This window comes from Podarcis cretensis, assembly GCF_951804945.1.
Source record: "Podarcis cretensis genome assembly, chromosome: 1".
Classification (NCBI taxonomy): domain Eukaryota; kingdom Metazoa; phylum Chordata; class Lepidosauria; order Squamata; family Lacertidae; genus Podarcis; species Podarcis cretensis.
The window spans coordinates 9,945,188-9,964,105 of NC_137170.1; the positions used below are offsets into that span (position 1 = coordinate 9,945,188).

At 47.5% G+C, this 18,918-nt stretch overlaps 1 protein-coding gene across 1 annotated transcript in view; it reads left to right on the forward strand.

Annotated features, from left to right (window-relative positions):
- The first annotated feature begins 847 nt into the window (after positions 1 to 847).
- The window catches only part of PRKCH (protein kinase C eta), a 112,769-nt gene continuing 94,698 nt past the window's right edge, over positions 848 to 18,918 (forward strand). The window contains exon 1 of the mRNA XM_079994357.1: positions 848 to 2,188. Coding sequence (XP_079850483.1) covers positions 1,841 to 2,188 — 348 coding nt within the window. The 5' untranslated portion in view covers positions 848 to 1,840. The remainder of the gene's footprint in view (positions 2,189 to 18,918) is intronic.

The window sequence follows — 18,918 nt, forward strand, 5'->3', positions numbered from 1 at the left end:
GGGAGCCACCCAGAGTGGCTGGGGAAACCCAGCCAGATGGACAGGGTATAAAAAATAAATTGTTGTTGTTGTTGTTGTTGTTTGTTGTTGTAACCCTGCCCCCAGTTAACACAGTTAAAAGAAACGAATGTTGCAAACGGAATCTAAAAAGGAAGGGGATGCAAAGCAAAGAGAAACTAGATATTTATTTACCATTTGGTGACCCTTTATTTCATCTGTTAATGACAATCATAGGACAGACCAGTTATCATCCATTCAACAACAGATATGGCTGTCATAATATCAACATACAAACATCAAATTAGCATCGCTGTGACAGGTTGATGGTGTGTTCCACTACGATGGACAAACCAAACTCCACCCTCCTGATAACTCCAAGCTGCATAATGAAACAAAATTTAATTTTTAACTGACTTGAGTAGGAATGAATATGGGATGTTTCTTATTTCTTATGATGCCTTACTTTTTGTTTTCATGTTCAGCTTTGTAAATTTATAAAGCCCAATAAAAATATGCTTTTAAAAAGGGGGGAGGGGAATAAAGAAAGCAATTTAATTTAATTTTATTTTTAAAAAACTGCAAAGCAAGATGCGCCTCCACATGGGTTGAGATGCAAAGAAGTTGAGAGGAGGGGAAATTTCACCCTTCTTTTCCGGCTGCTCCTCTGAGACAAGGTGTTAATTTTTCTGGGGGGTGTGAAGAAGAAGAAGTGGATATTCCAGCTGTGGCTCCTCCTCCGAGGAAGAGGGAGGGAGTGAAGTTGCCAACAGAGATTCAAATAAGTGGCTTTGGAGACACGCCTTCCTGGAGGAATCTGAAGGTGCAGGAATAGGCCGAAGACCTTTCCCAGGAGGGGGCGAGAAAGAGAGCTCTTTGCACGATGGGGCTTTGGAGAGTGTGTGCTTGTGATAAAATGACAGCTGTAGTTCTGAAGAACAGGTTAGAGCTACACACAGCAGCCGCCGCTGGGACAAGTCCTTGCAAGGCTAGCTGGAAGCCCCACCCCTTGGCCTTCCCTTCTCATGGGCTAGTCACATCTCTCAGGTGTTTCCCTTGCTCAACAACCACTTGTGTTGGGTTGTTCTCTCTGTGTGTCTCTCAGGAGGAGGAGGAGACGCTCGTCTCAAACCACCCGGGCAGGAGAAGGAAGGAAGCAAATCCTGAGCAGTGAGAGAGGAAGATTCTGCTGAACTGAAAGCCTGCTCTCTCTTATCTGTGGATTTGTGGCTTGTGGTTTGGGTGAGCGGCTCAGGAAAAGGGGGGGAAAGAGAGGTCCCCCCCCCCTTCTCACTCTGCTGCAGTTTCTTCCTGAACTAAAGGGAGGGGGGAGAAACTGAAGCGGTTTGTCTGTGAGAACCAAGAACAGCTAAGGGTGTTCGGTTGCTGATGTGCACAGAGCCGGGAGCGCTGGGGTGTTTGGCACCAGACGGCAGGGCTCTGGAAAGCTGCTTCATCTCTCTCTCTCTCTCTCTTCTCTCTCTCTCTCTCTCTCTCTCTCTGTGTGTGTGTGTGTGTGTGTGTGTGTGTGTGTTTCCATGCTCTGTTATCTCCCAAAGGAGGTGAAGGAATTAGCTCCTCTCCGCTTTGAAGAAGAGAAGTGATTCAGCAACTTGGTTCGTCTCCTTCCTTCCTGGAAAGGGAAGGCAGGGGGGCAAAGGGCTGGGTTTGGGTCGGTTCCCTCGACAGCATGGCCCAGAGACCAGGAGCTGCCACCACCGGCTGCCCTGTCCCCTGAGGACTGCCAAGCTACTCTCCTGGCTACCACAGACTCAGTAGGACAGCACCTTACTTCTCCGAAGAGGACGCATCCCTCTGTTCCCCCCCCCCCCGGTCTGGAGCCATGAAGTTCAACGGCTACATGAAGGTGCGCATCGGGGAGGCTGTGGGGCTGCAGCCCACCCGCTGGTCCCTCAGGCACACGCTCTTCAAGAAGGGGCAGCAGCTCCTGGACCCCTACATCACGCTGAGCGTGGACCAGGTGAGGGTGGGGCAGACCAGCACCAAGCAGAAGACCAACACGCCGACCTACAATGAAGAGTTCTGCGCCCCGGTCAACGACGGGCGGCAGCTGGAGCTGGCCGTCTTCCACGGCACCCCCATTGGCTACGATGACTTTGTGGCCAATTGCACCGTGCACTTCCATGACCTCCTGCACGGCACCGGGTCCTCGGACAGCTTTGAAGGCTGGGTGAGTCACTGAGCTTCTCCTGGGGCTGTTTGGCGTCTAAGGGAGCTTGGCACCTGTGCCCATTTGTGATGGGATGTGTGATGTTGTCTACCAGGGCTGCGGGAACCTGTGGCCCTCCAGATGTGTCAGGACTACTAAAACTCCCCTTCTCCCTGGCGATTGGCCGTGTTGGCTAGGGATAATGGAAACTGGAGCTAGAAACATCTGGAGAGTCATAGGTTCCCCTATGTTCATGTGTATACTCAAGGACTCTCTTCCCTTCTTTGGGGTATTTGATGGTTTGGGGGGTGGAATCAAGGCTTTTTCAGGTGTGTGTGCGCATGCAAAAAACCTGGTTACCAGGGTAGCTAGAAACCTGAAACCGGGGAACTTAAAAGAACAAATGAATTATCTTGCTGGGCCTGACCAAACATCTCCCTCGACCATCATACAATGATGGACATTGCTATTAATTATTACATTTCTTACCCAACCTTCACCATGAAGTTCATTCGGAATCTCCTTCCGTGTAACTTGAAGCCATTGGCTGAAGTCCTACCTCCAGAGCTTGAGAAAACAAGCTTGGTATTCAGACGATGGGCATCTACCAGGGAATGTCCGTATCTCAGTGGTAGAGCCTTTGCTGTACATGCAAAAATTCCCAAGTTCAATTCCAGCATCTCCACGTCAGGCTGCGAAAGGTTCCTGTTTGAAGCCCTGGAGACTGAGATGGACCATTGGCCTGAGATGGCCTGAGGCAGCTTCCTGTGTTATTCTGTCCTCCGATCATGTGGCATTTGGAGGTTCATCCTCTTTGAACATGCAAGTGCCATCCATACTGACTTACAAAGCCCCATACAGTGTAGGTTTTGAACCAGTGGAGGTCCCTATGAGTCCCAATGGGTGCTGCCTCCACTGGTTAGTGTACTGGGCTATGCCGGTGAGTTTTTCCTTTGGATTACACCATCTTTGGCTGGTGTCTGCTAAATGGCAACATGAGAGGTGGCCTTCTCAGTGGTGGCACCCCAGCTTTAGAACTCCCTACCCTCTGTGACCTAGCAAAGCAGACCCTGTGGCACCTGCTCTTTTAAGTCTTGGGCACCTGTCTTTCAGTAACATCTGATGCCAGTGTTGTCATTGTTAGATGAACTGCGGCTGATTTTAGCACCTGCGTTGTGAATTTGAGAGTGTTTGAGTTGTAACCTGCTCTGAAATTGCTGTGCAATGAAGAGCACGTAGGAAATATTTCAAATACATGAATCAATAGCACCTTTCGCCATCCTCGTCAAAAAGAAGGCAGAACCCTTGATAGGCCTGTTGCCCCAGGACTTTTGTCTGTTTTTTCCAAAGCCATCTCACCTAATGGCTATCGCTGCACCTTGTGACAAGGCGTTCCATCAGTTAATTATGTGTTTTCAGAAATCCTTCCTTTGCTCCTTAACCAATCCCAGCGTCTGGTGTTTTTCGGGTGCACCTGGTATCTGACATTTCACCCAGCCCTACTCTGCGGCTGGTGCTCAAAATACTCAAAGGTGTGCCTACCATTCTTGTAATATATATTTTTTTCTGGGTAAGCCAATGTTTATTTCTCCAGGAAAGAGATGCGTTTGATTGCTTCTCAGCAGGATCCGAAGCCTTCTTTTTGAATAAAGTCGCATCCAAGTCTATGAGCTACATATTAATGAAAAGAAATTGGAAGAGAAATGAATCAGATGAATGGGTTTTTCAATCAGAATTCCATTTTCATTGAAATCCCTGCATTTTAATGGCTAAAACAAATGGGGCTCATTTGAAGGGGGGGAAGGGAGGGAGAAGAGAAAACAGTGTTTGAGAGTTACTGAAAGCACAATTCAACATGGGTTTATTCAGCAGTAAATCTCCTTGTTTCTATGGGCTCTTGCTGATAGGTAGGTAAGTGTGTGTGGAATCGCAGCCTTAAAACTTTTCAGAATGATTAGCTGGGTCCTGTGAGTGGCCAAGCAAGATCTATTTTATCTTTTATCCTGTGCAGTTCAAAAATCTCGCACGTTTGCAAAAGGTGGAAGATTTGCTGCGCGAAGGCGACATTTTTTTTTGCCAACTATCTTGCACATCTAATGAGAAGGCTAGAGAGAGTGTTTACACCTCGCAGTCATTCAGGCATCGACAAGAAATGTGTGCCTATTGATTTCCCGCATCGGAAGACATGGGGGTATTTGGAAATTTCTCAGGAAAGATGCCAGCTATTGAAAACCTTACACTTCAAATGTATTGGCCGGGGGGGGGGGGGGACACCTCTAAGCTGGCAGTCCCCGTTGCCACATGGGGTGAAGGCACGTTGAACACGTAGGCAGCCCTTCTCCTACAGAATTATTAAAGGTACAAGTTCCTTGGACCCCCTTTCATCCGGTTGTGTAGTGCTGAATGTGTCAGGCAAACACACACTCAAAGAAGCAGGCCTCAGCTAACTTGTCAGAGCTTCCTTGTTGGAGACTTGCTGTTGCCTTTAAATCAGACTCGCTTAGTGGTGGATAAGCCTATTAATTCAATTTTATCGTTTCCCCCAAATCTTATGTTCAGTTTGCAGCAGCTTGTGATCTGAAAACCCTCACAGAAATTCACTAGTGTGAATTTGTGTGCATTCCTCCTAAGGAAGATATTTTGTGTGTGCATTTTTGCCTAATGTAAATTTTTTTTTTTGCCAGCAATTTCCCTTAACAATGCACTTTTGCATGTTGCTTTCCACAAACATATGCATTTTTTTTTATAAGAAATCTACCCTTTCCCCATATATATATATATGGTTTTCAAAGGCTCGGGGTTTTTTTTTTTGTTTGTTTTTTGGAAAACCACATTGCAAAATTCAGAGGAAGTTTGAAACGTACCTGCGTTTCGGTTTGTTTTGGGAAGCGTAAATTCAGAACTAGGTTTGCATTGAAATGAGAGCTGGGCGGAATTGTCCCCCATCTCTAGGGGGAATCTGTGGGACACCCCCCCCCCCAGATCTCGTTGGACCCTCTACACCCATCAGCTCCTGCCAATGTAGCCGGCAGTCAGAGATGATAGGAGTTGTGCTCCAACAACAGCTGGAGGTCCACAGGTTCCCTATTCCATAGATAGAGTTGAAAGGGATCCCAAGGGTCATCTAGTCCAACCCTCTGCAGTGCAGGAATCGCAGCGAGAGAATTCCTTGCCCTGGTTTTCTTATAATCTCCCAAGTCTTCTGCCAGGGCTGACTCCTTCATCCTCTTCCTCCATCATTTCCACTGACACTTAAACATACCTTGCTTGCAAGCAGCTCCACTGCTGATGGAAGACAAATGAACACCTCATCCTTTGTGATGTTAGTTATTTTCTGCATTTCATAGCTTATTTTGCAGGCCTTTGGACTGTGCCCGTGCAACAGAAACTAACAAGGCTATGTGCTCCCTGCTGAATTCTTCACATGACCACTGAACCTACAGGGAAGGTGGCTGAGATATTCCTGAGGGGGCTGGGCCACACAGCAGTCCTCCCCGCATCCAATAATATACAATACACCATAATACCATTGACCTGATTCAGAGATAACGGATAAACTATGGCTTCACCACTGTTCCTGAGGCTTTCAGGTGGCTGCTGAGCCTCTTCGCTGTGTCCAAACATTCCTCTCCTAGCAAATGAGCAGCAACGGGAGTGAGAAGGAGTTAGCTTTAAACATTCCTTTGTTGCAAGGGGTTGGACTTAGAAGGCGATTGGGCCGGATCTGCCCCCCGGGCCTTAGTTTGCCTACCCATGGGTTAGACATTCTCCTGGAAGACAGATTTAAAGGTAAAGGTACCCCTGCCCGTACGGGCCAGTCGTGTCCGACTCTAGGGTTGTGCGCCCATCTCACTTAAGAGGCCGGGGGACAGCGCTGTCCGTGGCCAACGTGACGAAGCTGCTCTGGCGAGCCAGCACCAGCGCAGCACATGGAAACACCATTTACCTTCCTGCTATAAAGCGGTACCTATTTATCTACTTGCACTTAGGGGTGCTTTCGAACTGTTAGGTGGGCAGGAGCTGGGACCAAAAGACGGGAGCTCACCCCACCGCGGGGATTCGAACCGCCGACCATGCGATCGGCAAGCCCTAGGCACTGAGGTTTTACCCACAGCGCCACCCACATCACTAAGACAGATTTACTGAAGGCTAAATTGGCTTCTAAATTGCCTTCTAAATCCGGCCTGCGGACGGTTCGGGAATTAGAGTATTTTTACATGAGTAGAGTGTGTCCTTTTATTTAAAATGCATCTCTCGGTTATTTCTGGGGCCTGCCTGGTGTTTTTACATGAGTAGAATGTGACTTTTATTTAAAATGCATCTCTGGGTTATTTGTGGGGCATAGGAATTCGTTCATATTTCCCCCCCAAAATACAGTCCGCCCCACCAAGGTCTGAGGGACAGTAGACCAGCCCCCTGCTGAAAAGGTTTGCAGATCCCTGCTCTTCACCATGAAACTAAATTGGATCTTCACATTCAAAGGTGAAGTATCAGGCACTTGCAGATGACAACAGGGTGGCTGTAACCATCCTTCCTGCCCTGTGAGCTGCCAAAAGCATTCTGGCTGTCCATCACTGGAAACAGTACACTGGGCTTGGTGGAATTGGTGTGATCTAGCCAGGCAGTGCATTGTGCTCGTACTTATAGATTCTTTCTGAGCCTTTGTCCTTAAAGGAAATGTCGCTATGGGTCCCACACAGAAAGGAAAGAGTGAACCATTAAACGATAGCTTTCAAACACAGACAGGTTGCTTTGAGAGCTGCCTTATGAAATTTAGAACAGTGTGAAATTCTGAAGGATGACATCAGTTCACATCTTGTTTTGGGGAAGTGTGAATCATAGAATCATAGAATCATAGAGTTGGAAGAGACCACAAGGGCCATCGAGTCCAACCCCCTGCCAAGCAGGAAACACCATCAGAGCACTCCTGACATATGGTTGTCAAGCCTCTGCTTAAAGACCTCCAAAGAAGGAGACTCCACCACACTCCTTGGCAGCAAATTCCACTGTCGAACAGCTCTTACTGTCAGGAAGTTCTTCCTAATGTTTAGGTGGAATCTTCTTTCTTGTAGTTTGGAGCCATTGCTCCGTGTCCGCTTCTCTGGAGCAGCAGAAAACAACCTTTCTCCCTCCTCTATGTGACATCCTTTTATATATTTGAACATGGCTATCATATCACCCCTTAACCTCCTCTTCTCCAGGCTAAACATGCCCAGCTCCCTTAGCCGTTCCTCATAAGGCATCGTTTCCAGGCCTTTGACCGTTTTGGTTGCCCTTCTTTGGACACGGTCCAGTTTGTCAGTGTCCTTCTTGAACTGTGGTGCCCAGAACTGGACACAGTACTCCAGGTGAGGTCTGACCAGAGCAGAATACAGTGTGAGTTTGTTAGGTTCACCTTTAAATGCGAACTTAATCAAGTTTCTCCTGAACTCAGATGAATATTGCGAGGATAGAACGCTATGCCTTGATCAAGCCTTTGAAAAGGAGGCTAATGTTCAGCAGCTTACACTTTTCATGGCAGTCCTGCAGCCAGGGAGATAGGAACACATTTACTGAGTTGTTTCAGGGTGGGTAGTCCTGGGGTTTTGCCTCCTGCCGATCTGCCTTAGCTGCTTCGGTGGAGGAGAGCCTGTGGCTTTTGTTAAGCCACCTGAAGTTCCACTTGTGATCTTGCTTCTTGTGGCCGGTATTAGACAAAGGTAAACAAAACTCTTGGCCTCCCTCTGAGCCTCTGTGTCCATTAGGCAATGTGGGTGGAGTTTGTTTGAACGTATTCGTTTCAGCTTAACAAACGAGGTTTTGCCCACACATGACCCATAGAGAGAGCCACGCTCCGTGGGGAGATGTCGATCGGCTGGTTCTGTAGCAAGAGTGGGATCTTAAGAGAAACGGCTTTCGTTCTTAATGTTGCATCACGGACCAAGTTTGGTGGTTTCATTTCTGATCTTTTTTTGTGTGGGTGGGATACAATCACATGCAGGCAAATTCGGGTCGCCCAATTAAAGCAAATTTGGTACTGAGGCAGGACAAACCCATTCTCTTCCCCACCCACCCACTGAACTTTTTTGCAGCAAGGTTCGTGACGGGGAAACACACTGGAAAGTGTGGGGTGGAAATTTATCGAGGCAACATTGCATATAACCTCTCTACAACCAAATCAAGGTCAACGCACGATAATCAGGTTGCCTGGAAGCGATCCAAGTCTCACTGGTATTCTTATTCTGACAGTGTTGCAGCACTGCAGATTCGAGATTGGCCCTTGCATGGAGGAGCTCAGTGTGCATATGTTGGCACATGCGTGACATCGCTTCACATGGCAGTTGGATATGTGCCTGGCATGGGGAATAGTAAGTGCATGTGCGTCACTAGGGTCAGGGACAGGTTTGTTGTCGTTTAGTCGTGTCCGACTCTTCGTGACCCCATGGACCAGAGCACGCCAGGCACTCCTGTCTTCCACTACCTCCCGCAGTTTGGTCAAACTCATGCTGGTAGCTTCAAGAACACTGTCCAGCCATCTCGTCCTCTGTCATCCCCTTCTCCTTGTGCCCTCCATCTTTCCCAACATCAGGGTCTTTTCCAGGGAGTCTTCTCTTCTCATGAGATGGCCAAAGTATTGGAGCCTCAGCTTCAGGATCTGTCCTTCCAGTGAGCACTCAGGGCTGATTTCCTGCAGAATGGAGAGGTTTGATCTTCTTGCAGTCCATGGGACTCTCAAGAGTCTCCTCCAGCACCATAATTCAAAAGCATCAATTCTTCAGCGATCAGCCTTCTTTATGGTCCAGCTCTCACTTCCATATATCACTACTGGGAAAACCATAGCTTTTACTATACAGACCTAAAATCTCTCCCTGCCTCCATTTCTTCCCCTTCTATTTGCCAGGAGGTGAGCTCCTCATATTCCCATTCTTGACTTCAGCTCTTCTCATTTCCCCATTTGCAAATATGCGCATGCGTGTGTCCTCACGAAAATTCGCCAGCATTTTAGTGTGAATTTGCCTTAACCAGGGACGCATTCCCCTGCTTGTTTCGCTCGCCAATCTCTGCCAAATCTCCACCAAACCCCACTCCCCAAAGCCCCCTGGCAGGGCCATAGCTCAGCAGAAGGACATGTGTTGGGGATGCAGAAGGTGCCATGTTCAGACCCTGGCATCTTCAGGTGGGGCCTGAAATGTCTCCTGTTTGAAATCTTGCAGAGCCTCTACCCATCATTGCAAACCATGATTGCCATAATTATTATTTGTCAAAATTGTGGGCAGGGGGATGGGAAAATCATCCACAAGAGAATGGATGTCTTAAATCTGGGGCATAGTATGCATGGTTGAGCTTACATATATAATAAGAACCAGAGAGGGTAGACAAGAAGATGATGTTTTTATCGAGAGATTAACTAAAATTAATCCAGAATGCGGCAGCTAGACGGGTGACTGGGAGTAGCTGCTGAGACCATATAACATTGGTCCTGAAAGACCTATATTGGCTCCCAGTACATTTCCAAGCAGAATTCAAAGTGTTCGTGCTGACCTTTAAAGCCCTAAATGGACTTGGCCCAGTATATCTGAAGGAACATCTCCACTCCCATTGTTCAGCCTGAACACTGAGGTCCACCTCCGAGGGCCTTCTGGCTGTTCCCTCCCTGTGAGAAGTGAGGGTACAGGGAACCAGGCAGAGGGCCCTCTCGGTAGTGGCACCCACCCTGTGGAACGCCCTCCCACTAGATGTCAAGGAAATAAACAACTACAGTATCTGACTTTTAGAAGATATCTGAAGACAGCCCTGTTTCAGGAAGTTTTTAATGTCTGATGTTTTTAATATCCTGTTGGAAGCCGCCCAGAGTGGCTGCGGAAGCCTGGCCAGAGGAGCATGATATAAGTAATAAATTGTTGTTGTTGTTGACCAGATTAATAAGATACAGAGTAATGTAAACCCATTTGCCTTCCTTGGAACCTTGTGATATGATTTTATTGTGTTTGCTTTTGGCGTGGAAATCTGCCCCTACATGTTTAGCGCCAGATGTTCCTTTCTACTTTTATTCCATTTGCCCTATGCTGTTATACTCCGTTATGTTATAAATAAATATATGCAAAAAAAAGTTAAGAAACTGTTGCATATATAAAAACAGTTGCATATATAAAAAAACAAATTTGAGAACACTTATAAATATAAACCAAGGGACGTGGGTGGCGCTGTGGGTAAAACCTCAGCGCCTAGGGCTTGCCGATCGCATGGTCGGCGGTTCGAATCCCCGCGGCGGGGTGAGCTCCCGTCATTCGGTCCCAGCTCCTGCCCACCTAGCAGTTCGAAAGCACCCTTAAGTGCAAGTAGATAAATAGGTACCGCTTTATAGCGGGAAGGTAAATGGTGTTTCCGTGTGCGGTGCTGGTGCTGGCTCGCCAGAGCAGCTTCGTCACACTGGCCACGTGACCCGGAAGTGTCTCCGGACAGCGCTGGCCCCCAGCCTCTTAAGTGAGATGGGCGCACAACCCTAGAGTCGGACATGACTGGCCCGTACAGGCAGGGGTACCTTTACCTTTACCTTATAGATATAAAAAGTAGTTTTAAGCATGTGCCTAAAACCAATTCAAATCCAGTACAGGCTCCAGCTGAGATAATGATTTTCAAAGGCTCCTTAGAAGATGAACGCCTTTAAGCAGCACCAAAAAGAGCAGGTGCTTGGCTGATTTGCAGTGGCAGGAAGTTCCAAAGGGTGCCACATTAAAGCTCCAGTTCTGACAGCATTAGGAACATAGATCTGGACAAGCTGGTATCTGCAGCATACACGGATTGATGCAGCGATCGATTAGGAATGTAGGGGGTGAGATGCTCTCTTAGATATCTTTGTCTCTAGCTGTCTTCATACACTAATACCAATACTTTAAACCTAGGCTGGTAGCTAATTGACAGCCAATGGCCAGGCTGTATAAAGGAAGCTCCTTCCACTTTGGGCTTGCTTGAGGCCTTGCCAGGTCTGTGAGTCATGCAAAAATGCAGGGAGTGGGCTCTTCTGAGGAACAGGTAGTTCTGATGTTGCACATGCCTTTCATTTGATAGTCCCCCCCCTAAAGAAGCAGGAGATGTTGCATCAAGCCTGGCTCTCCCTGGGAAGGGCCCCATCGTCTCCAGTCACCTGTCCTCTCCCAGACACAACCCACTGGAAATTCCACGAGGCACAACCACAAGGACTTAATAAGTCTCTCAAGCCTTCGACCCAGATCCTTTGCTTTCAACAAAACCAGAGCAGCAGTAGGGAAGCAGACATCTGTAATAAGGACTCCACGGCTGCTGTAATTACATTGCAACCTCTTGCCTTGGTGCCAGAGGGGCATGTCAGATGAGCACAGCTGTTTTGACATATTTTGGCAGAGGTTTTCGTGCGCGGCAGGTGCAGAGCAAAGTGCGCTTGGGCTGCGTTGCATGCTTAAAAAAAAAAAAAATTGGTTTCTCAGATTAAAATTTGACAGTCACATATCCAATATGCAACATTAAAACGAGATTCCAAGGAATCTTTGGGGCTTCCTTCCTCCCCTTTGTGGGTCCCATTGTTAATCATTTCCTCCTGCAACTTTTATGATGATCCAATTTTTTTACCTCTCCATTGTGTCCAAAAATCACCATTAATCTACAAGTGATATTCCAACCCTACTAACGATTTTAACTGTTTACAACGGTTTTTAAGATAAGTTATACATTTCCCCCATTCCTTATTGAAATTTTGGTCTTCCTGATTTCTGATTCTTCTGGTCATTTTTGCCGTTTCTGCACAATCTGTCAGTTTGATCTGCCTTTCTTCTCTGGTAGGGACTTTATCTTCTTGCGCACTTTAAATTTTGACGCGAATTTCAGAGATCGGGATTTGAGTAGCGGCGGTCAGAAAACCCTCTCCTTGCAGCCGATCTCCTGTGCTTCACCCGATCTTTCATGCTGGTCCGCCACCCAGGCTCAAGACGCTGCGAAAGAGAAAATGGTGTCATGCCTCCTCTTTGTCGGACGTCCTCCTGTCACACCCCACAGACACTGCCTGAAGTTGCTGGAGGTGGCCTGGGTGCAATGAAGGTTGAAGGAGGAGGAAGAGGAGGAGGAGTTTGGACTTGATATCCCACCTTTCACTCCCCTTAAAAAGGTAAAGGGACCCCTGACCATTAGGTTCAGTCGCAGACGACTCTGGGATTGCGGCGCTCATCTCGCTTTAGTGGCCGAGGGAGCTGGCGTACAGCTTCCGGGTCATGTGGCCAGCATGACTAAGCCGCTTCTGGTGAACCAGAGCAGCGCACGGAAACGCCGTTTACCTTCCCGCCAGAGCAGCATCTATTTATCTACTTGCACTTTGACGTGCTTTCATACTGCTAGGTTGGCAGGAGCAAGGATCGAGCAACGGGAGCTCACCCCGTTGCAGGGATTCGAACTGCCAACCTTCTGATCGGCAAGTCCTAGGCTCTGTGGTTTAACCCACAGCGCCACTCGGGTCCCTTTTCACTCCCCTTAAGGAGTCTCAAAAGGGCTAACAATCTCCTTTCCCTTCTTCCCTCACAACAAACACTCTGTGAGGTGAGTGAGGCTGAGAAGTGTGACTAGGCCAAGTTCACTCAGCAGCTGCATGTGGAGGAGCGGGGAATTGAACCCGGTTCACCAGATTACGAATCCACTTCTCTTAACCACTACACAACTGCTGGCTCTGGACATGCCGGCCCTCCTGCCTGTCTCCAGACTGCCACCTGAGGCGGCCTCCTAACCAAGCCTCACGGGCCTGGCAGTCACCTGAGCTGTCCCTAGGAGCCATCGCTCTCTCTCATGCACCTAATCTTTCCCAGCAGTTGGGAGAGGGCAGAACTCGAACGATTAGCCATGTGGAGCAGTCTGCACACAGGCCAGAGCAGGGTCCAATGTTTGTCCAGGCCAAAGCACGGGACCTTCTGGGAATGCAACGTTCTGTGCCTTCGGGCTGGGCAATATATTGATAATATCGTCCGAAACCGGTTTGAAGTCCATAATTTTTGACCTGGCCACATGATGCATGTGTGACTGTGTGCTATGCAGAAATCACAATGTGGGGGAAACTGCGAAGCCAGCCGATGCCTCCACAGAGCTCCATCCTTATTTCAGACATTGTGATATATCGCGACGCTTAACTGTTGATCTATCACGAAGTTGAAAACCAGATATTGCAGAGCCCTGCTATTCTAAGCAATGAAGCCAAACAGATAGGCAGTTAATGGCTAAATCCTCACTTGGTCACCAAAGGCTTCCCTCTCCTCTGGCCTCTGGGCTATCCCTCACCACTGGATCGCATCCCTTATACATCTCCTGGGATAGCTTAGCCAGGAGAGCATGGAAATCTCAGTCTCAAGTGTTAAGTTGTGGGTGAACATATCAGACGACACAGCGATTCTTCAAACAGCTCTTGTTTATTCACAGGCCAGAACAGAACTGAACTGAAGGGTTCAGTCAGCCTGCTTATATAGAGCTCCAGTACAACGTAACTGTAACAATTTTCTAAAACTATCCAATCACTGAGCGTCACTTTCGATCCCTTATTTGCATAACTATCTACAGTATCCCCCTGCTGGCCCAGGGTGAGAACTTCAGTACATAACATCAGGGTTCTGGGTTTGAGTCCCACATTGGACAAAAAGATTCCTGCATTGTAGTGGGTTGGACAAGGTCACCCTCGTGGTCAAGTCTACAATTCTGTCATTCTTTTGCTTCCGCTCTGCGAGTCACGATGCAGCTGCCAAGGGGTCTTCGGCCTGATTTTTCCGAGTGGGAACAGCAACAGAGTCCTTGGAAGAGCCTCTTCTTTATGAATTTCGCTTGCTCTCACCTTCTCCTGCCAGTGTGGTGTAGTGGTTAAGAGTGGTGGACTCGCAATCTGGTGAACCAGGTTCGATTCCCCGCTCCTCCACATGCAGCTGCTGGGTGACCTTGGGCCAGTCACACTTCTCTGAAATCTCTCAGCCCCACTCACCTCACAGAGTGTTTGTTGTGGGGGAGGAAGGGAAAGGAGAATGTTAGCCGCTCTGAGACGCCCTTAGGGTAGTGATAAAGCGGGATATCAAATCTAAACTCTTCTTCTCTTCTTTTTCTCCTTGATATGCTAGTCTTCTTCGTGCAGGGAATTCTCCCAGCCCACTGGTGCAGAGCAGCATTCAGTCATGTGAACAGCCCCCAGTCTGAGGTGTTGTAGTCCAGACACCATTTCATGTTGTTGTTGTTGTTGTTGTTCCCCACCCATCTGACTGTAAAACAGGTGTCAAAAAATTAAAAAGGATAGTCAGGTGTCTTCCTTTACAGAGGCCGCTCCTCTGTTTGAAGCAGATGCCTGCAGAATGCAGGATTGAAATCTCCCCTCGTGAGTTCAATCCTGCTGGGTGCTTCTTTGCCAGTGTGCTCTTTGCCCTCACCACTGAAGGTACAGGCAGCTGGGGCAACCCAACCTATCAGGCACGTGACACCATTATTTGTTTGTTTATTTCTATTTATATACCACCTTTATCTTCCAAGGAACTCAAGGTGGTGTACATGGTTTTTTTCCTCCTCCCCATTTCACCCTCACAACAACCCTGTGAGGTAGGTTAGGCTAACAGATAGGGACTGACTCCAAGCCCACCCAGTGAGCTTCATGGCTGAGTGGGGATTCGAACCCTGGTCTCCTGGGTCCTAGTCCAACACTCTAACCACTTGACCACACTGTTGCTAGATGGTGTTTACATGGTTTTTTGTTTTTTTAAGAAACCGGTGTTGAAAAGTGGGGCATTTAGAAGTCAGTAGATGATGAAGGAGCCATTTGGGGTTGTTTCAGTGACTTCGTGCTTCTGAATCTGGCACCTCAGCGACTGTTTTCCACAGGAACTGAGCTCCGCACAGCAAAGCGCCCCTGTGGCCCGTTGAGAAACCCACACTGCAGACGCGTGTGGGTGTTTCTCGCGCCTCAGAAGCTTCTGAGATCTTTCCATTTCTCGGCTCTTAATTTTTCCGGTCGGTCATTAGCTTCTTGCACTATTTACCACACAGCTATTTATAGCGGAGGCAGCTTTGTGCGGTGCTTCAGTCGGCTGCGCTCAAGAGCAATCTCCGGCAGAAAGAAAGTGCGTGGTGAGGGGGGAGGAAGTCACTTGGAACGGATGAGGCCTAAACCTGGACAGTGCCTTCTCCAAGGGCAGGATTCTTCCCACTCTGGCCCCTATGTGTGGAGGTGGGCATGTGTATTTATTTTTATTATGATTAAATTTATTAAATTTATATAACTGCCCTTCGTCAAGAGATCATAGGGCATTTCACAGAACAAAATACAAGATAAAATACAAGTAAATGATTGAACCGAAACAATAACCCGACCTCTGACATTGCTAGACATTTGTTTTTTATATATATATAATATTTATTAGCTATTTAAAGATTACAAAAAAAGAAAAGAAAAAGAATTAAACAATACAATGCAAGACATTGCTAGACATTTGTGTGGGGGCACAAAGCTGGAGCACAGCACACAGTGGAACTGTGGAACTCCCTGCCACAGGAGTCAGTGATGGGCCCCTAACTTTGTTGTTGTTGCTTAGTCGTTTAGTCGTGTCCGACTCTTCGTGACCCCATGGACCAGAGCACGCCAGGCACTTCTGTCTTCCACTGCCTCCCGCAGTTTGGTCAAACTCATGCTGGTAGCTTCAAGAACACTGTCCAACCATCTCGTCCTCTGTCGTCCCCTTCTCCTTTTGCCTTCCATCTTTCCCAACATCAGGGTCTTTTCCAGGGAGTCTTCTCTTCTCATGAGGTGGCCAAAGTATTTGAGTCTCAGCTTCAGGATCTGTCCTTCCAGTGAGCACTCAGGGCTGATTTCCTTCATAATGGATCGGTTTGATCTTCTTGCAGTCCATGGGACTCTCAAGAGTCTCCTCCCGCACCATAATTCACAAGCATCAGTTCTTCGGCGATCAGCCTTCTTTATGGTCCAGCTCTCACTTCCATACATCACTACTGGGAAAACCATAGCTTTAACTATATGGACCTTTGTTGGCAAGGTGATGTCTCTGCTTTTTAAGATGCTGTCTAGGTTTGTCATTGCCCCCAACTTAGATGGCTTCAAAGGAGAATTGGGCCAAATCATGGAGGAGAATGCTATCGACAGCTGCTATTATTTATTGCATTTCTATTCCACCTACCCCTCAAGGAGCTCAAAGTGGCGTATGTGGTTCTCCCCATCCTCATTTAATCCTGACAAAAGCCCTGTGAGGTAGGTTAAACTGAGTGGAAGTGACTGGCCAGGGTACCCAGCAAGCTCCATGGAAGAGTGGAGAATTTAACCCTGATCTACTCTGCTTTCATGGTCAAAGGCAAATAATGCATGTGCCTTGAGATGTCTTAATATTGTGGTCAAAACAAAAAAAATTCCTTCCAGTAGCACCTTAAAGACCAACTAAGTTAGTTCTTGGTATGAGCTTTCGTGTGCATGCACACTTCTTCAGATATCTGAAGAAGTGTGCATGCACACGAAAGCTCATACCAAGAACTAACTTAGTTGGTCTTTAAGGTGCTACTGGAAGGAATTTTTTTTGTTTTGACTATGGCAGACCAACACGGCTACCTATCTGTAACTATTAATATTGTGGTGTCGGCCCAGGCCTGGCTCAAGAAATATTACCACACAAGGCAAAGGAAATAACTCTTCTATGTATAAAAGCTCAGCTGGTCTGACAACTGGAACTTCAAGACTGGTGACAGGATGGGATATTTCTGGTCAACCTCAGGTGGAAGACATCACTCAGTGTCTTTAAGGCTGCCCCTTATATAGACACCCAAGAGATCGCTCTCTGAAACCTTTGTTCACACAAGCAAGCAGATACACCTGGGCAGAAATGGTTCAGTTTCCTTGGAGTGACAACAATAGCTTTGTAAGACAGAAAGTGGTCCTCTACGTGCAGTCATAACTCGGGTTACAGATGCTTCAAGTTGTGCGTTTTCGTGTTAAGGACACGCCAAAACCCGGAAGTACTGGAATGGGTTACTTCCGGGTTTTGGCGGTCACGCATGCGCAGAAGCACTAAATTGTGCTTTGCGCATGTGCAGAAGTGCCAAATCGCAACCCGCGCGTGTGCAAACGCGGCACTGCGGGTTGCGGACACTGCAGGTTGCCAACGTGCCTCCCACACGGATCATGTTCGCAACCCAAGTGTCCACTGTACTGGCCACCAAAATAATAATAATAATAATAAAAACAATAAATTGTTGTGGTGATTCAGAGGTTTAATGTGAAATAAAGCTGGATTCGTGTTTGTTGGTGTCTCTCTCTTACATTACGGGTGTTGGGCTTATATTATGAATCCATATTCTTTTTTTAAAATCAGGACTATGGCTTGTCATGGCCTTTGCTAGGACAATAAGTTTAAAAGGAAGAATTCAGCTGCAGAGTGGCTTCATCAAGGAGTTACCTTGTTGAAATGTCAGCCTTTAACTGCAGCGCCAGGAGAAACCACAAGTGTCCTGTGTTGGATGTTATTTCCTTGTTTCGTTATCAGGAATGTCCTAATAATAACACAACAAGTTTACTAAGTGCTTTATATTATAATGGCTCTGTATGGTAGACCAAACATTACCTTCCCATTAAAGGTGGAACGCTCTGTGTGCTGTCTGAAGTTGTGTGATTTGGTGAGGGTTACCTTACAAACTCCCAGCTGAATTGAAATTTAAACCAGGAATCTCTTGCACAACCATTTGCCTGTTCTAGCTGCTACACCTGCTCTGCATATTTCAAATACTTATTTTCTTTCCGTAATGCTTATACAAAGACATTTGAGCACCCCTTTCTACAATATCTTATGACAGAAGGGAAACACCCAGGATTACTTTGCCTTGTGATTGTCCATGCTTTCTGTAGGGGAACTTATATAACATACTTCCTGCATTCCACTTTTGTGTATTCACTTTAAAGGGAAGTTAGAAAGATGAACTAGCAACTGCCTGTGTCTTCCGTCGAAGGAGACCTGTGCCAAATAGAGCAGTGATTTCGGAAGAAGGGCCATCTCTGCGACAAATGGGAATATTTGGATAAGCTGGGGAATTTCCAGAGTCGACAAAATCTAGGCCAGATACAATATGAGCTGGGAGCTTTTTTCTTTGGTATTGTTCTCACAATGGGTGTTGACACAAAATGCTAAAAACAGATTTTATCGCTTTTATAAATTGAAACAGCCAATTTGATGTGAAGTCCCCCCCTCTTTTTTTGCATAATACACACAAAGAGATGTTTTCTAGATCCATCCTTTGGGGTTGGGGAAGAGAACGCCTTGCATCTCTGGATCAAGGCCTCTCTTCCTGGCATTCCCAACTGCAAAGAAAGGATGAAACACCATCTGTGCCACCATGGCAGAACAAGGTGGTTTGTAAATCTCCTTTTTTAAGAACCTTCCATGTGCTGAGCTTTTAGGTGGGGCTGGCCCACCCATGACGCAAGGTGAGGTGGCCGCCTCAGGCACCAGGATCCACAGGAACAGCAGGCCTGGGCTCCAAGGAGTGCATTGTCCGCTGTTTCTTCTTCTGCTGCTGCTGCAGCTGCAGTGACAGCTGTGACACACTCCTTGTCTCCTTGACAGCCCCTGCCATGCTGCATCTACAGTGGTCTTAAGGTGAATAGGAGGTGCTGCTGGTCTCCTACCACGAGCGATTGGGTGCCTGGGGCGGTGCGCGTGCCCTGCACCCGGGGTGGGGCAAGCCAGGCACAACGCTCCGCGAGGACCTCCAAGTCCGCCTGCCTTCTCCCACTCAGC